Source organism: Canis lupus, chromosome 26 (assembly GCF_048164855.1).
Source record: "Canis lupus baileyi chromosome 26, mCanLup2.hap1, whole genome shotgun sequence".
NCBI lineage: Eukaryota > Metazoa > Chordata > Mammalia > Carnivora > Canidae > Canis > Canis lupus.
The window spans coordinates 13,837,409-13,854,688 of NC_132863.1; the positions used below are offsets into that span (position 1 = coordinate 13,837,409).

The 17,280-nt window shown below is 44.0% G+C and overlaps 1 protein-coding gene across 1 annotated transcript in view; it reads right to left on the bottom strand.

The window, feature by feature from the left end:
- Positions 1 to 8,614: 8,614 nt before the first annotated feature.
- Positions 8,615 to 17,280, bottom strand: part of SLX4IP (SLX4 interacting protein) — a 184,526-nt gene continuing 175,860 nt past the window's right edge. Inside the window, 5 exon segments of the mRNA XM_072800068.1 lie at positions 8,615 to 12,852; positions 12,855 to 13,373; positions 13,376 to 13,417; positions 13,420 to 13,490; positions 14,611 to 14,711. Coding sequence (XP_072656169.1) covers positions 12,773 to 12,852; positions 12,855 to 13,373; positions 13,376 to 13,417; positions 13,420 to 13,490; positions 14,611 to 14,711 — 813 coding nt within the window. The 3' untranslated portion in view covers positions 8,615 to 12,772.

Below are 17,280 nucleotides of genomic sequence, written 5' to 3' on the forward strand. Positions count from 1 at the left end.
TCTCAGTAGTGAGAAGGCAGAGATCAGGCTCCTCTGGGCATGGCTCAAAGCCAGGACCTTAATCATAATGGGCAGTTCCCCTCTTTTCCAGGTAGAGGGAATCCGGCAAGGGAGCCCTGGTTATCGTGGGAACAAGCTGGAAAAGAAGGGACTCCATACCTTTCCCATTCCCCAGCAATGTTCTGAGCCCTCGTTTAAGCAGACCCTGGAAGAGAAAGAATTTTTAGGCCAGAAACCTGATCAATTCAAACCCCAGCATTAGGCTGTACCGTGAAACTCCAGTAAGGAATTAACTCAAAGCTGACTGTGCTGAGATTCTAGACTTCTACAATATAAAATCAGAAAAGGGGTGGTGGTGGTGGGGGGGGGCTCTACCTTAACTGACTCCAAGGCAACACTCAAGCATAACTTGCCAGCAGGTTTCTCTTAATGCAGATTCCCAGGCCCAGTCCAAGAGTGGGGCCAAGGCATCTGTATTTTCAGCAAGTTCTCCCCTCCTCCCCTTCCTCTCCAGCTTCTGTATAGTAAAATTTAAGAACAACTCTCAAGTACTAAAGGATAAGCTCTTCATTAATTACAATGTTTTTCCTCCTTGTTAAACTGAATTAAGTAGCCTGCAAGCCGGTTTGTTGCTAAATTGCCACCTGACATCATTTTTAAGTAAAATAATTATACTGCCCCTTAAGCAAGTTGTGGTCTAAGTGCTTCATGTTTATTGACTGATCTGAGGGGTCAGGGAGTCAAAGTTAACTTATTTGGTAATATTTCTTAGGTACCCAAGAGCCAAAGGAACAAGTATGGGTTTCCCACCTTCCTAAACAGTGTATACCTATCTATCCAAAAGTGAGCGAGTGTGTAGCTAAAAACCAGTTGCCTTTAAAAAATAAAAAAGTCCTACGGACCTACAGAAACTTGCAACTTGGCCTGGGCAATGTTCTATCATTTCCGCTTCGGCTGCGGCTCCTTCTTGCCTCTACTGGGAATGAGAAGCAGGAGTTCAGAGGTTCCTGGTCTGGGAAGACACACAAGCACTGGGTTATGGGAAGCCTCCTCCTGCTAATGTGTATTTATACTTTGTGAGCTCTGATTCATCCTAGCATTGGAACAGAAATCTGCTTCCTGAGGTTCTGTTTTTAAATAGATAGTTTGCAAAAACAACAATTATTTTTCTTAACATTTTTTTTTTCCACCCCACAAGCAGCTAAACATCCCGGCCTGGGCTTTGTCAGTCTCCCAACAGTGCCAGCAGACAGCTTGCTCACTAGAGACAGAAGGGTGCCCCCAGGCAGTTCTGTGGGGTGCTGGCCCCAGAAGTGTTAAAAACAAAGGTCAGAAACCATTAGGGCAATCTCGTTGTTGCATCACTTTCAAATCCATAAGATATTTTTGGTCCTATTAAAAATAACGAATTTCCCAGTTGCCTTCCGATGGTTGTTAAAAGTAGGGGCAAGTGGGGGGTGATGCTTGCAGGGCCCCGAGTCCCACTGCCTGCAGCAGAGGAGCCTGCACACCTGCATGGCACCCTTTGAGATCGTGTCAAAAGGGCGCGGCTCCCTTGCTTTGGACATAAATTCTACCTGTATTACTTGCTCTTGCATGCCGGGCACAACCTTCCTGGCTTAAGAGTGTGTTTCTTTCAAGTCCCAGGCAGCTTTTACAAGTCTTAAATTATGTATCATTATGCATGGGTCTGGAATTAACCTGTGATACGCACAAGTCAAGTCGGGAAAATTAACCTGGAGAAGAGCAAAGGCTCTTAAACCAGTAAGGACCTGGAACCGAGGCCTACCAGCTGCTTCTCCGACCCGGCCCCATCCCCTTCCCTGGCAGTATCCACACCAGGGCACCCAAGGGTTGAATTACCCGGAGAGGAGAGCAAAGGCAGATGCCAGCAACATGAAAGTAACAGCTTTGTTTTAAAGAGAAGCTCTCCGGGCAGGGCCAGTGGGGCTCCACCTCGGCCCCAGAGGGGAATACAAGTTTGCAGCTGGCTTCCTAATGACTACTCAGGCAAGCAAACGGCTTGGCTCCCACTCTGCACCTGAAGAGTGCAAAGCTGCTCTATTTCATCAGTGCTGAGAAATGCGCAGTTGCAAAGCCTTGGTCTCAGACCTGCTGGATATGAATGCAACTGGAGGCCTTACCTGGCAAAGGATCCAAGTCACATTCTTTCCCAGGAGGGGAAACTGAGGCCTACGGGGCTTGGAGGGCTTGTCTCAGGCCACACAGGTTAGCAACAGCCGGGACGAGAACCCTGGGCTCCTGCTGCTCGGGCTGCTGCAGGTTCTGGGAATTTGCCAGAATTAGGTCTGGACCCTGCCTTTGGTGTGAATTTCAAAGGTAAAGAATTGGGAGATGAGTGATTAACAAAAAAAATGGGCTGCAGAGCCTCAAGGGAGGCTGCAGAGAGCTGCCACAGAGACACTGTCACCAATCTGAGCGGGGCCTAGAAAGTGACATCTTTATAAGCTGATAGCAACAGGTATTTTCTGAACCAAAGGCTGACTAAGCCCCGTCCCTTGGTAGGTGGTTCCTTTGTTCTTGGGCAGCTTCAGATTTCCTCTTGAGTTTCTGCTTCACAGAACCAAAGCGTAAGACTGCGGGGAGAGAGATCCAGAAAGGCACTGGACAGTCCCGCTCACTATGGCCTGCTCCTGTGCATGCGCACAGCCCGCAGGCGCTCACCTTGCACCTTTCTGGACGTTTGTGCTGCTCCCGGTGTGGGAAAGGCAGCTGGGACGGTCCTGCCAGTGTCAGGCGAGGGCAACTGTAATTAGGTCTCATCCCACATTCCCTAACGCTCCTGCTTCCCCTAGCAGGCTACGTGATGGGGAAATTACCTGAGCCTTTAAAAATACGAAAATCCAAGGAGCCTGAATGCGATTAGGTTGGCCGTGGGCCGCTGGGCGGACACGGTAGATAGGGGAGTTCCTGGACCAGCCTGTGGGCAGCAATCCTTCCTCCACCCAACACCCCAGAAAGCCTACACCCCCGTGCCCTCCCCACTCACCACCGAGGGATTAGGAGCGCATCCCACAAGTCACTTCCAACCTGTTTGTCGTGTCAGGGTAGCCAGAACCCTGTAGGATTACTTTGCTGTGGCTTGAGGCACCCACGCTGAGCCACTTGGAAAAACCCTGTCCCAGAGACAGAAAGGTAAACCCTCCCAGTCCACGTCATTAACAACCAGATATCCTCACGGGGCTCTGTCTGACTGCCAGGATGGTCTGTGGAAGGGCATTTTAAAAGGAATCAAGCAGGGGCGCCCTGGGGGGGGGGGGGGGTCAGTAGGTTGAGCGTCTGCCTTCCGCTCAGGTCATGATCCTGGGATCCTGGGGTCCTGGGACCAAGCCTGCATCGGGCTCCCTGCTGAATGAGGAGCCTGCTTCTCCCTCCGCCTCCCTCTATTTGAGCTCGCTCACTTTCAAATAAGTAAAAGGACTCAGGCACAAAACACAAAGGGAGAGCACAAATGTGAAACAGCTACAAGGTTGCACAAAACTAAGGAAAAAGAACCAGTGGGATGGGGCCTAAAGGGGGTGGGTAAGGCCTCCCCACACATCCACGACCCCAATATTTCTGTGTTTCCTGTGAGCTCTTGGTACAACACTCAGCAAAAGAGGTCCCGAACATTTCCTCCAGGGCGTCGTGCCCCGACATGGGCCTGACTGGTGTGCAGAGCCAGGATGTCTGCTGAGTGGCAAAGGCATATGCTCTGGAGCCAGACTTCCTTGATTCCAGTCGCAGCTCTTCCTTCCCGGCTTCTGGCATGCTGTTTTTCGCCTGTGCGGTGTGAGGCTCACACAACTGCAGCCCGACAGCAGAATCTCTGGCCTCTGAGGTTGGATGGACCTGGATTCTAGGCTCTGCTACTTACTAACTTTGGGAAGTTTCTGAAATTCTTTGCATCTTAGTTTCCTCACCTGTGAAATGGTGATAATAAATGTGTGCCACTGTTCGTATTCATAGAAAGGGCTGCAGAAAGAAGAATGCACGCGGCCCTTTTTGTCTCAGCATCCTGGGATAGGAGGTAGAGTCCACTAAACGATTAAGGAATCCAGCTAGATTCCAATGATAGTCTCTGTTCTTGCCACTTAACTGGACCCCTGAGAAGAGATACGGAAGGGCTCTTGGTCTGGTGGTAGACAGAAACCCAAGATAGCCCCTCAAGATTCCCGGGCCCTGGTTATTTGATCAAACACTAATCCAAGTACTGCTGTGAAGGGATTTTGCAGACATAATTAAAGTCCCCAATTAGTTGGTCTTAAATTATGGAGATTTTCCAAGTGGGGATGACTTAATCACAGGAGCTCTTTAAAAGCAGTTTTTCTTCTGGATGGTTACAAGAGAAGTCAGAGATTGAGCACAAGGTAGGTTTCTCCATTCTCGAGACGGAGGCAGCCATGTGACAAGGACCTGAGGATGGTCTCCAGTTGCTGAGTGAACGCCCCATCCCCCAATCACCAACAGGACAATGGAGCCTGCAGTTGCAAACAGGAGGGAACTGAATTCTGCCAAAAACCCAAGGGAGCTTGAGGGTAGGTCTTTTCCTAGTTGAGCCTCCAGATGAAGAGCCTGACTGCTACTCTGGTCCCAACCTCAGGAGACCCAGAGCAGAGGATCTGGCTAAAAAGTGCCAGGACCTGAGGGATCATCAGTTTGCATTGCTGCAGGCTGCTAAGTTTATGGTTGTTAGGCAGCAAGAGCAAAGTTCTCTAAAGGGAGCCATACCAGGCTAACATGATGAGAAGATGCTGGTCTTGGCTACACACATCACTGGCTTTCCTCCCATCAGTTCAGTGCCTGCTATCAGTGTAAAAGAAAGAAAAGTTTAAGGTAAGGGTCAACTACAGGAGCACAAGAAAACTTGGTTCCCAATTAAATTCTACAACAGTGTGTGCTCTGCCAGTGTAGACCGCCCTCGACAGCCTCTATATAACAGTAATAGAATATGGTTCTGTCTTCCATATCCATCCTCCTTACCATTTTATACAGTTAGAGCCAAATGAGGTAAAAGCTCAGGTGCTTGGCCTCAGAGGACTCTAGGACACATAGTCTTGGGTCAGTTTTCTCTCCTTATGGAATGTGATAATGTTTGACTTGTTTTCTTGATGAGATTTATCAGAGGACTGGACGTCCCAGAAATGCTTGGTAATGTCCCCCTCCCAACAAGCAGCCTTTCCCTAGAAGGAAGTTCCCTCCTCAGCTGTTCTCACTGTGAGTGGCCATTTGCTCTGGATAGAGTCAGAGCTAAATATCAAGCCCAACTTTCTCTCGTACCATCTCCTCTATCCTGAGTCAGCCCTCATAGGGGCAGCTGGCCTAGATGAACATGCATAGCCAGTGGCAGGAGGTTTAGGTTTCTCTCAAGTTCAGCAAGCTTTTCTAAAGCATTACTAGGATCTAGAATTAGACCTTATAAACTTGTGGAGCAACAGACAAAATTGTTTCTACAGCCAGGATCGAGAACATGCAATTTGATAAACCACTGTTGAGGAGTACTGTCTTCAAGAGAAAGCAAAGCCAGTTTGATGTGGAGAATTCACAGATGGGCAGTAGCCTTGTCTTTGAGCATATATAGAGATTTTAGACGAGATCCAGAAGGTTCTTCCAACTAGAGATAATTAACATCAAAACAAGAACACCAACAGCAGAATCTTTGACCTGGAAGGCTCTTGCTCCCAGAAGTGCTTTTGTACTGATGGGCACTTTCCACTGGGAAGCCACTGGAGGACACCTCTCTAGATGTCGCAGGGTCTGCCCGTGCAGTCACCACTCTGCTCTAGATGGTCACCGAGCCGAGAAGAAGGCACTGGAAAAAGGCTCATCCAGGATGCATATTAAGGGGAATACAAATCAAAGCGGTGTTGTTGCTTCACAAGCCTCAACTCATTCTGGCATCATTACAGAAGGGCCTTCTAGGCTCCTCCTATAGGGACACATCCCAAACACCCCGTCTGCCACATCAAGGCTGGAGGTCGCCCTAATTCACCATTCCACCTTCTCCCTCTGACAACAGGAATGGATAGGCTGGTATTAATCCTCCCCGGTACCCACAGTGCCTTTGGGAAAGAGCTTTCTGCATGCTTCTCACCAGCTGAGCATGTTAAGGAGGAAGAGAAAAGGCCTTATGAGCCACTGGGCTTAGTAACATTCCCAGTCAATCCATCACCTGCCTCCTCCGGAGAAGGGTCTGCCAGCCCAATCTGCAGTTCCTGGGGCAGGTGGAGAGAGAGAGGTGAGGCAGAGGGTGGTGGTAAGAGCTGAGGGCATGTGTGTGTGCACGTGCATGTGTGTGTGTGTGTGTGTCTATCTAAGGGCAGAGACAGGACTAGTAACAGAAGAGCGGTGAGAGGGCGTGGGAGACTGGGAACTTATTTATAAAATCTCTTCTGCCCTAAAGCAAGTCAAACTCCCTGCTGAGGAGTTGCTTTTTCTTCCTCCCTTTTGAGTCTTGTGTGCTGAACTGACCTCTCCCCGGCAGAGGTCAGCGCTCTGCTCACCCTGTGCACACTCGGCCTTCTGGGGCTTGATCGCCTTAGAAGCCTGAAGAGGACAGAATCTTCAGCTCTAATTTCTGAGAGAAAAGCTGTAGTAAATCTCATGAGGAGCCTGGTCTGCATGTGTTTTAAGGATATATATATATATATATATATATATATATATATATATATATATATATGTATGTTACGATCTTTTGGAAACTGTGGAGAAAACAAAAGGCAAACATGAGAACTGTACATCACCAGAGTCCCCTCCCACAGCCTGCTTCACCCACTAAAATAAATCAGGCTGGGTAATGAATGAGGTTTTAAGAAATGTAGCTGAACTTAAAATACAAGGTCAGCATCTCATCGTAGGTAATCCTTTGGAGGATGAGAAATTCTCCTGACTTTCCCACAGGGTTATTTCAGATGTGCTTTCTGAGCCAAACTATTTTAAAAGCGTTCATTCTTCCACTGCCTTGCCAAATGCGAACTTGAGATTCACACGCACTTTTTGAGAGCTTATTAGAGATATTAATGATCATGGATCAAAGGCAAACCCTAGACAATTATTTAGGTGCTTTAAAAACTCATCTTCTGTATGAGGGCAACAATTTCTCAGTGTTGGCAAAGATGAAACTGTTCTGTGTTGGGTCTAGAGCAGCATTACTAACATAGAGGGCCCGAAGGAGAAAACAAAACACATTTCTGTGATTAAATTGTACACCTATTGACACCTTGTCACCAAAGCATTTCTCATTCATTTAAAAGTGGGCACATTCCTGATGTGCAAGCCCCTTTTATAAAGGTTACTTAGCTGTGAGGACACCCTGCATCTTTAAATACCCACTACTGAAACACACCCCCCCATATTTTATATTTTTTAAGATCTTATGTGGCAAAGACAGAGCGCACACACGTGCACATGTGCGTGTGCGCACGCGTGCATGCACACACACACACACACACACACACACACGAGTAGCGGGAGGGGCAGAGGAAGACAGAAATGCAGGACTCCATCCCAGGATCCTGAGATCATGATCTGAGCTGAAGGCAGCCACTTAACCAATTGACCCACCCAGGTGCCCCACACCCTACATTTTAAAACAATTTTTAACTATGGCTCCTCATTAGAATCAGTATTTGAAGAACTTTTAAAACTGCTGATATCCAGACCAAATTTCAAGGATTCCTATTTAACTAGAAGCTATTCAGGGTAATTCCAAAATTCGGCCAGTGCAAAGAACATGTTTTATAAATGAATACAGAAATTTAACACGTGGCCTTCAATGTGGCACTTAAAATGCTAGAGAAATTTTATTTGACAAAGGAAGAAACTGAGGCCTGGAAGGTTAAGTGACTTGTCCCAAAACACCTGAACCCGGGGTTTGCAGCTTGGAGCACCAGGCCATCTCCAGTCTCTGGATCCCCAGCCCAGACCCCATGTCCAGGGCAGGCCAGCTTTCCCATGGGCAAGGTCAGTCAGTGCACCAGCAAGAGCAAAACACTAAGAAAAGTGCTTTGCTTCATTGATTGCAGTGGTTCTCACCATTTCATCCACAGCTTCTCAAATGTATTATCCCAACCTTGTATTGAAACGCTTCTGAAAAATTTTGTGTAGATCCGAGGGGAGATACATACACAAGCAATTAGAGAGGCCTGGGATCCTGTCATAAAAGGCAATGTAGACAGAGTTGGCCCAGGACTTCAGTCAGTGATGAACAAGGACTAGATCCACTTAGAAATTGGAAATGAAACCACTTGGGAAATGTCAAGATTTTCTGGAAAGGAGTCAAGGTTGCATACTTTAACCTCTCACAAGAGGGATCTATCTTAGCTCACAACTGGAAGAAGTGGGAACATATCTGCATTGTAAAGACCATCCCAGAATCGTATGGTACAATTTAATCACAATACCCGAGACAGGGTTTTCCAGACCTAGGTGTTCTAAAGCAGAGCTCCTTGGATTATTTTAAAAACAGTGTTTGAAATCACAGGGTTGCTTCCAGGAGGAAAAAGTCTCTAATAGAATGTAATTTTAAATTGCATGTTCAGAAAAGGGCATTTTGGATATATATTTCTTGGGGCTAACTCACTTGTTTTGAAGAAAAGTGATAACACACTAATTTAATTTTTTAAACAATTTTATTTATAAGTGGGTTCATTTCCTCTACATACTACTTTCACTCATGTACTCTCAGGCACATTCAACTATTTAAACTATTTAAATAGCTCAAACAAAACAAACGACAGGATAAGGGCAGTGGGAAAAAAGAACACTCAAGTGATGACTGCAATGTCTGGCTTTTTAACTTGGTTCTGTCAAATCCACACCTACAGTCATCTGATCATATGCTTTGGAGTCTTAGGTATGGTTTTATTGATTTTTGATTAATTAAAAAATCAAGATTTTTGATAAGTAATTCTAACGGCAATTATAAAGCAATAAATGGCAATATTATGCTGCAAAATAAAACTTACATAATGTGGTTAAAGCCCAGTACTGAGTTGTTCTCCACAATTACAGGTAATAATTTCATCTACCCAAGTCCTCTCTGTTAAGTGCACACACTGACATATATCCGTTTCTTATCTTGTTAAATAAATACAGAAACCAAATTAGAAGTTCTGCAGATTTCTGAGAATTTAATCGTATCATTAAATTGTAATACCAATGATATATATATAGTTAGACTTATGTCCTGAGCAATTATGTGCATTAACTTCATTTTACAATGCTTAGTTTACTTAAGGCAGATTTTACACTACTTAACAGAGATCAGCTTAATTTTGATTTTTTACTTGCTCCACCATGTTTCAATTCATTAGTGTTTCCATAATAAGGAATGAACTCTATTGTCTTAACAAACCAAGCTTGGAAATTTCTTCATAAGAGAAAAGAAGAAATTAAAATGATTTCCATATTCAAGTCATGGAATGCTGAAGAGAGGACTTTTGGCTCTTAGGAAAGGCATTTGTTACCTCCAAAGGAAGGCCACTCACTAAAATTCTGTGGAAATATGACAGTGGGGCTGCCAAGAAGGAATTCAAGGAAACTGGGAATGGCAGCACTGTGATCCCAGGCCATTCTCTTGGGCACAGAGGTTTCCTTCCCTTATGTGCTTTGCCCTTACCAAGCTCTCAATAAAAATCAAAGGCTGTGACATGCATAACAATTCATGCTCAAATCCGAACAGGACACCAGAAGCAAACAATTAACGGTGATCACATTGTTGTCCCCAAGACATATCTTGAGATATCTCCTTCAGACACAGACTATGTTCTCCATAAATCCAACTACAGAGTTTTCCATGATTCTTGCTTTGTATAAAATGAAATACACTTTCTTACTTCTTTAACAAAAGTAAACAAAAAAGCTGTAGCCCTCACTCCTCTCTCCCCAAATGCTGCTCCTTGGCATTTAACAATTTATATGCATAGCTGGACAACAGTTAACCTCCAGGGGCAAAGAAAAAAAAACATGTAAGAAAAATCACACTGACTGTTCTCAGACGTTTGTTTACAAACACTTAAAGAAAAAACACAAAACACAAAACCCAACATCAATCTATTAAAAAGTCATCTGAAAGCACATGGATGTGACTTAGAAGCCATGACATTGAGAAAGCGAGTTCAAAGTTGTAACATTAACCGAATTGGATCCACATTTCTCCCAAGCATCAGAATTACAGGAACTTGAATATAAATTGAGTTTAGGTTATTAAGTAAGTGGTTGAAGAACTTGTTCTTTTTGCCTAAGAATACTGACAGGCTTTCAGATTTTCAGATGCGGAATTAACAAGATTATTAAGAACGTCTACACACATACTACTCCCAGTCATAGAGAACTGTGCATTTCCCAGCTAATAAGCAACAATAAAACCTGGCAGCCATTTTCCCCTTTGTACTTTCAAACATCCAAAGAATCACACAACCACTCAAGTAATAAGAGATCCGGGGGTGTTTCAGACATGTGGAAGAAAATGCTTAAAGGCAAAATTCCTCAAACACATGCCACAGTGTGGAAACGGAGAGCTGTTCCCTCTGCTAATCCTGTCACAATCCCATGGACTTGTGGGCTGTGAGAAAGACTATCAATCTACAACCAAAGGTGCTATTTTCCCTCTTACGTCAAGGTAACTGTTATTTCCACAAATATACCAAACTCTAAAGCCAACGCTGCTCTTGAAAGAAAATCATTAAATCGCAAGTATTGGCTTTACCCACTGTGCAAGCCCCTGTTAACAAATGAAATAAAAACTTTTCAGTTAAAACCTTCTCTCTGGCGCCTCCATTTCAAACATCTTCTAGTTCTGGGGTAGGCAGCAGCTATTGTTCTGAAATGGTTGTCCTTTTTATTCTAGACTCTGTTCCCAGGAGCTTATTGTTTCTTGGCCGATCACCTAGGTTATTATTTGTACACCTTCTCTTTAAACTGTTCCAAGAATTCTGTTTAAGAAGATTCAGTGACACATTCTGCCCCTGTCCTCAGTGAAGAGCACACCTGAGAATAGTTGTCACTCTAAGAGAAGGAGCCCACAATGGAGCATTTCCATTTTGGGCAGTCTAATCTACTCTAACTGAATGAACACAATCTGCTCCACTGTGGTTAGGACTCTGCTGGGCTCCCTCTTCTCCTATAGAATGCTTTGACTGGGATCAGCAGAGAGCAGGAAAAAAACTGTAGGAAGAGGAAGACACTGGTGGGCAGGGTATGTTCCTGGTGTGGGTGGTGAGGCTGGTACCATGAGAAGGGGACAGGTTTCCAGGCAGTGTGGGGAACATCAAAGGACTAGCATATACTTTCATGGCCAGGCGTACTGACCAACATTGAATTTCACGACCCAAAATGGTGTCATGAAATATGGTTGCCTCTTAATGAGTCTTACCCTATAAGTGGGAAAGGAATCATGGGGAAGTAAAAAAGAGCTAGGAGAAACCACAATTAGTTTCAAGCATTCTGAACCACCTACACTGTGTCTGTTTCCATATTCTTTTATTTCATTGGGCCTTTTCTGGGTTATTTTTCGCTAACTCCAACACTGGGAATATACTTGATGTTCCTTGTTACTAGGGAGGTGCTACTTCAAAGGACCACACAATGTTGAGCAAAAAAAAAAAAAAAGATATATTTGATGGGTGGCCTTTGAATATGGTTTTTCCTCTATTTTAGAATGAAATTGGGTTAAGAAAATCTTTAGTAGGTATCCATCCAAAATAAGTCATTGCTATGATTCACTTTGTGACATTTCAGCAAGCCCACTGGAGACATTAGCGGGTGATACTGCAAATGGAAGGCTCCTGTTTTGAAATCTAAACTGCCTGTAATGCCTTCCAACTGGGAAACTGGAAACTCTGGCCACTGAGTTCCGCTTGGGTTCTAATCCTTCCTGAACCTGACCAAAATCTTAGAGATGGGGGCAAGGGCAGGGACAGGGACATGCCTGGGTTACAAGTGAGAGTATGCCTCTCCCTCCACTGTCTTCCTCTAATGCTGAGCCAAATTACCCATAAACGTCTAGCACTTCTTAGGGTAGGTAATAGTCTATGGCCACCACGCTGCAGAGAAGCCGGGAACTCAGCAGCTCATACACTGAACCTAGGTGTTTTACAAGTTTAAGGTAGCATGAGGGGGTGCCTGTCCACAAGTGGGCCCCAGCTGATAAGCTGGAGGCTATGGGAGCCGGGCTGGAGAAAACAAACACTAGGGAGTCTCTAATTAGTACAATGGTTCTCAAATGGGAGCATGTTTCAGAATTGCTTCTCATTTAGTAGGTCTGGGGTGGGGCCCAAGGTCTGCATTTTTAACACATTTTCAGACAATGATGCTGGCCTCAGAACCAGATGTTGTTGAGGACCACTAGCCTGTTCCTTCACTTCTGCTCAATTCAGGCCGAGGAACAGGAGAAGAAATTGTACCTATAGATACAGCACTGTGGTACTGTCTTCATATGGTCCACCTTACAGTTGCACAGTGATGAGCCACAAAGGCATATGATTGGTTTCTTCGTGAAGTTCCTTCAGGGATGCGGTCATCCTTGACAAGGTGAATGGCTCTGAAGACAATTATAAAGTATGATGAGAAATCAGCAATGTTGTTAGAAAAAGCACATAGCCTCCTGGAGATGAATGTGTTAAAAAGTAACCTGCACACAGATACCTATTTTCTATACAAAATAATCACTCTAATTCCTTTAACATCATGGCAGCAGCACACCCCTCTCACTTTCCACACCTTCAGCCATTATACACCCAAATACAACTTTGCAATCCCCTTTAGTAGGTTAGTGGCCTCTTTCATACTTCTTTCTTTTCTTGGTTGGGCTGCCCCGGATTGCAGATAATCTTTCAGTGTTTGTGGCTGAGCGGTTTGCTGTGCCTGCTCTGGTTTATTTTTTGTGAGATGTAGGGAGGAGAGATTTTCCAAAACATGCAACTCTTCATTAGATGTCGTTTTTGCCAAACCTTGTTTCAAAAGTAACCCCGGATCTGACAGCTCTGAGGCTGGCAAAACTCTGACAGCTTTGCTTTTTTCCACTATTATTTCTCTTGGGACTAATCGATCACTTCCAAGAGAAACTCTCTTGTGGTGGTCGACGTCTTCTGCAGAGCCACAGTTCCTGCATTTCTGTTGTGTTCTGGCCCCTTACGGACTTTGTTTTGGACCTGGTGATGCTGACTCACAGCTATAGACAGGGCTCCTGCTTAGAAGCCCTGTCTCTAACCACTCCCCAAGATGAGGTTTTTGCTGGCTGCTAGTGTCTTCTGGCTGCTTCTGATGAACATTTTCCAGCTTTTGAGCAGGAAGCCCCCAGTGGCTCTCAGCTGCCTTTATGTAATCTTTTGCTTGTCCCGTGGACTCTGATGGGGGACTGGCTGAAGCCTGTCACCCCTCCTCTTCACTAGCTCCACAATCACTGGGTCACTGATGTTCCCACAATGTCCCTGCTGTTCCATGGTCTGCTCACAACGCTGCTGCTTTTTGTTTCAGTTCTTTTCACACTAAAAGAAAGAAAGATTGTTTTGTTTTGTAAAGTGTAATGGCATGCTGTCCTCCAATTCCTACAATCCTTGTCACATTTCCTATACCCAGAAAAGGAAGTATGTGCTACCTTTCTTTCTCCCTTACCTCCCTGGCAAATCTAGAGAAATCCCCAAGTGTTATGTTAAATTCAGACTGGATCAAGCCATAGCTGTCACATTTTCCAACACAAGAGTTTTGTTATTAGGATACATGAAGACAGGCTTTGTTTACTGATCACTGGGTTATCAATGTAGTTATATTGGAGTTACGATGGATCTATTTTAACTAAGGCAGACAGGTATTCATTTCAGATGTTAAGGGTTAATATTGCCTAAAGTTGATAGATTGATTTCCTTCCCCCAGAAGTAAATGACCAGACACATCCAAAACACAGGCTGCATGTGTATGCACATGCACACATAAGGATGTGCTTGTACACACATACACACACCTTTTCTACAGCACAAAGTCAATGCAAACTTCACTCTGATTGTAAAATTCACTTTGAGGGGCAGGGCAGGAGCTGCCTGGGGAGAATTAAAGAGACCAGACACTGACTTCAACACAGATTTGCAGGCTTGTGAATAGCAAGAAATTTCTTAAACCACTAAACTCAAGACACTGAAGCTGAAATGTTTATTTTGGCTAAGCTTTAGTCTGGAAACACACACACACACGCACATGCACACGCACACACACACGTATGTTCTTATTGTTTCTAATCAGGGCATGAGGATCATCATAATTATACTAGAATCGGAACTTGCATTTAGCAAAGGAATGTATTTTTTTAAGATGGGTCTGTAGGCACTTGGAAAGTTGTATGAAACACACCACCAAACAGGTGCTTTTCATCTTCAAAGCACTTGTCATTAATTACTTCTTGCAACACACCTGTGAAGCAAGGACTCATTCCCCACTGTCCAGAATGCAAGAGACAGGAAAGTAGAAGAGCAAGAATGGGACTTAAGGGTAAGGTTGATGCCAGGGGGCTTTGTGATTAATTTCCAGGAACTCCTGTTGAATTCTACACCATGCCACATATCTATACACATACACACAGTCAAAAAGAAGGAAAAGAAAACTTGTCAGACCTACATTTTTTTCAGAGCACTTCTCTTGCGCTTTGCACTGGGAGGAAGTGGACTCTCCGCACACTCAGCAAAATAATCAGACGCTCCGTGGAGAGCTCCTTCCGTCTACTCCAAAAGATAACAAAGGTTCAACCAGAAATCTATTAGCTGAACATGAGGAAAAACAGTTATACTCTGAATGCCCCCAGTGAATGGATTTTTGTGAAGACTAGGTGAAACTACGCAGGGTTAGGCTATTTTAATTTTTTAAATCTAGCACTTTTTGGTAAATTGTTACTTTTTTTTGGACTCCTACCCAACACAGTTCATACAGTGATATGCACCACAAAATACAAGATTGTAAGAGAAAGGATGTTGGTTCCAAACCATCTGGGAACTCTTGGCCAATATCTTTATCTCTGCAGCCCAAAGTGTGATGAAGCCCAGAATCATGGTGCCAGGCAGCAACATGTTTGTGAGCTCTGATCTTCCAGAGAGACCTAGTAGCACAGTGGTTTGTACCCTGATTATCCTAAGAATTCCACACATTTTCTCTACCTACAAAAATACAAAATGTGGCCTTTATAATAGTCAAGGCTGCATAAAGAGTTACGTCTTTTAATACTGGTACTTTGAAAACTGAAGTCTGTGATTCTTAGCTACCAGAAAACTGGGAGTTATGTTCTTAAACTAACAGCACTAACACAGTTCTACATAATTCGTAGATTATCTGTGTATCTATCCTTACATGTTCCCATGGAAGCTTCATACAGAAGTACTTCTAAAATGTCAAAAACTCCCAACCTTTGCCAACATTGACCTGTTTCATAGTTTTAGAATCATTTTTTTTAAATAAGCAAGTAGATAATTGAGACAAGGTGTTAACTTTTCTCATTTCTTGGGACAGTAAGAACCCTTCTCCACCAAATTCCATAGTAAAATGTTGAGGCCATGAGGAACAATTCTGGGAAATTATCAGTAGGTTTCTTGCTTTAGACTTCCATTGGAATTCATTTATTTATTATTTTTAAAAAGATTTTATTTATTTGACGAGAGAGAGAGAGAGAGAGAGAGAGAGTGAGTACAAGCAGGGGAAGCAGCAGGCAGAAGGAGAGGGAGCAGGGTCCCTGCTGAGCAGAGAGCCTGAGATGGTCTTGATCCTAGTACCCCAGGATCATGACCTGAGCTAAAGGCAGATGCCTAAGCAACTGAGCCACCTAAGAGCCCCTAGACTTATACTGGAATTTAACAGTGGCAGCCACCAATATGATGCATGGCTGCCCCACAGGCGGGTGCTGTGCAATCACTGCCCTGAACCATAAGTATGAGCCTTTAGCTCCCACTAATCCTGCCTATGGTTTCAGACCTGGATCAATGTCACTCATAGTCATATCCAGTTATAACCTAAGTCAGTTCTAAGAGTTAGTGAACAGGATATTGTAGGTTTTATTGGATTATACTGCATTTTGATGCTTCTCTCTTTCTCCCCTTAAGACTTCCCAGTTGACTAAATAAGCTACAGTTTTAAAGTTAAATGAGAGAGAGATGAAGGGGGAGGGGGAAAAGAGGGGAAGAGCTTTGAGACAGAGAGAGAGAGAGAGAGAGACTGAGATTTATGTGTGAAACACTTCTAAACATGCCCTATAAGTACAGTAGATTTTCCCCTTACGACCACACCCTGTAAGTGCTGTATTTTCAGAGCTGAACAATTAACATAAGGAGCATGAGTCAGGCTTTGAACAACTCTGTGGGAACCAGAAAGCCTTTTGCTATTAGGAATGATGTAAATTCCCCAAGGCTTGAAGAAGTCCACAATGGAAGGCAGACAGGGTCATAAATAACAACAATGGATACTGCGTAGACCACATAAAGTATGATGCCGCGATAGTGACACTCTTCAAATCTCATACTTGATCCAATCTCTGCCTTTATTTATTTATTTTTTAAACTCAGTTTAAAGAGCATGATGTATTTCCTATGGGAACTTCAAAAACTTCTTTAAGAAACATGACAATTGACTCTTGTCCCAAATTCCTCTGATCACAAACAATGAGAGAAAATGTCCTTGGAAGGAGAAGGACAACAGAAAACGTGATGGAATGACAGAAGGAAATGTCCAGTTCAAAAAGTGCAAAACCTGTGACTTCGATTTTAAAAAAGAGAGAAAAAGAAACCAGCAAGGCAGGGTCTCCTGCTTACAAATTAAAACCACATTTGGCAATTTGTTGAAGGAGGCATATTTACATTTGTATGAAGACTGGGTGGGCAGGAAAATAAAAAAAGCTTAGATTCCTTCTTCAGTCCTTGAACTGTCAGATCTCATTAGAAATCTCTCATTCCTATTTTCCTAGGGTCAATTCATTCCCCTTCGTCACTAAATCGCAGCCCCCGGAGCCTACCAAACAAATATTCCAGAGGAAGCAGAGATCCTCTGGAATAGATCTGGGAACAGGATTTCCCAAGGGAGTTGTCCTGATTACTAATGGCTTCTCACATCTGGCACCAAAATGTAATCTGTGGCTTATCCAGAGTCAAAACTCTAAGGTACAGACAATGTGTGCTCAGAAGCACTTCTTGGGTTTACTTAAATGACATGACTCCTTTTTAGATTCTGCCTTGAATAACAACCCAGACATCTTCTGCAAAGAATACACACAAACTCAATATACTAAAAAAAGGTCACCAGTTGGCCATC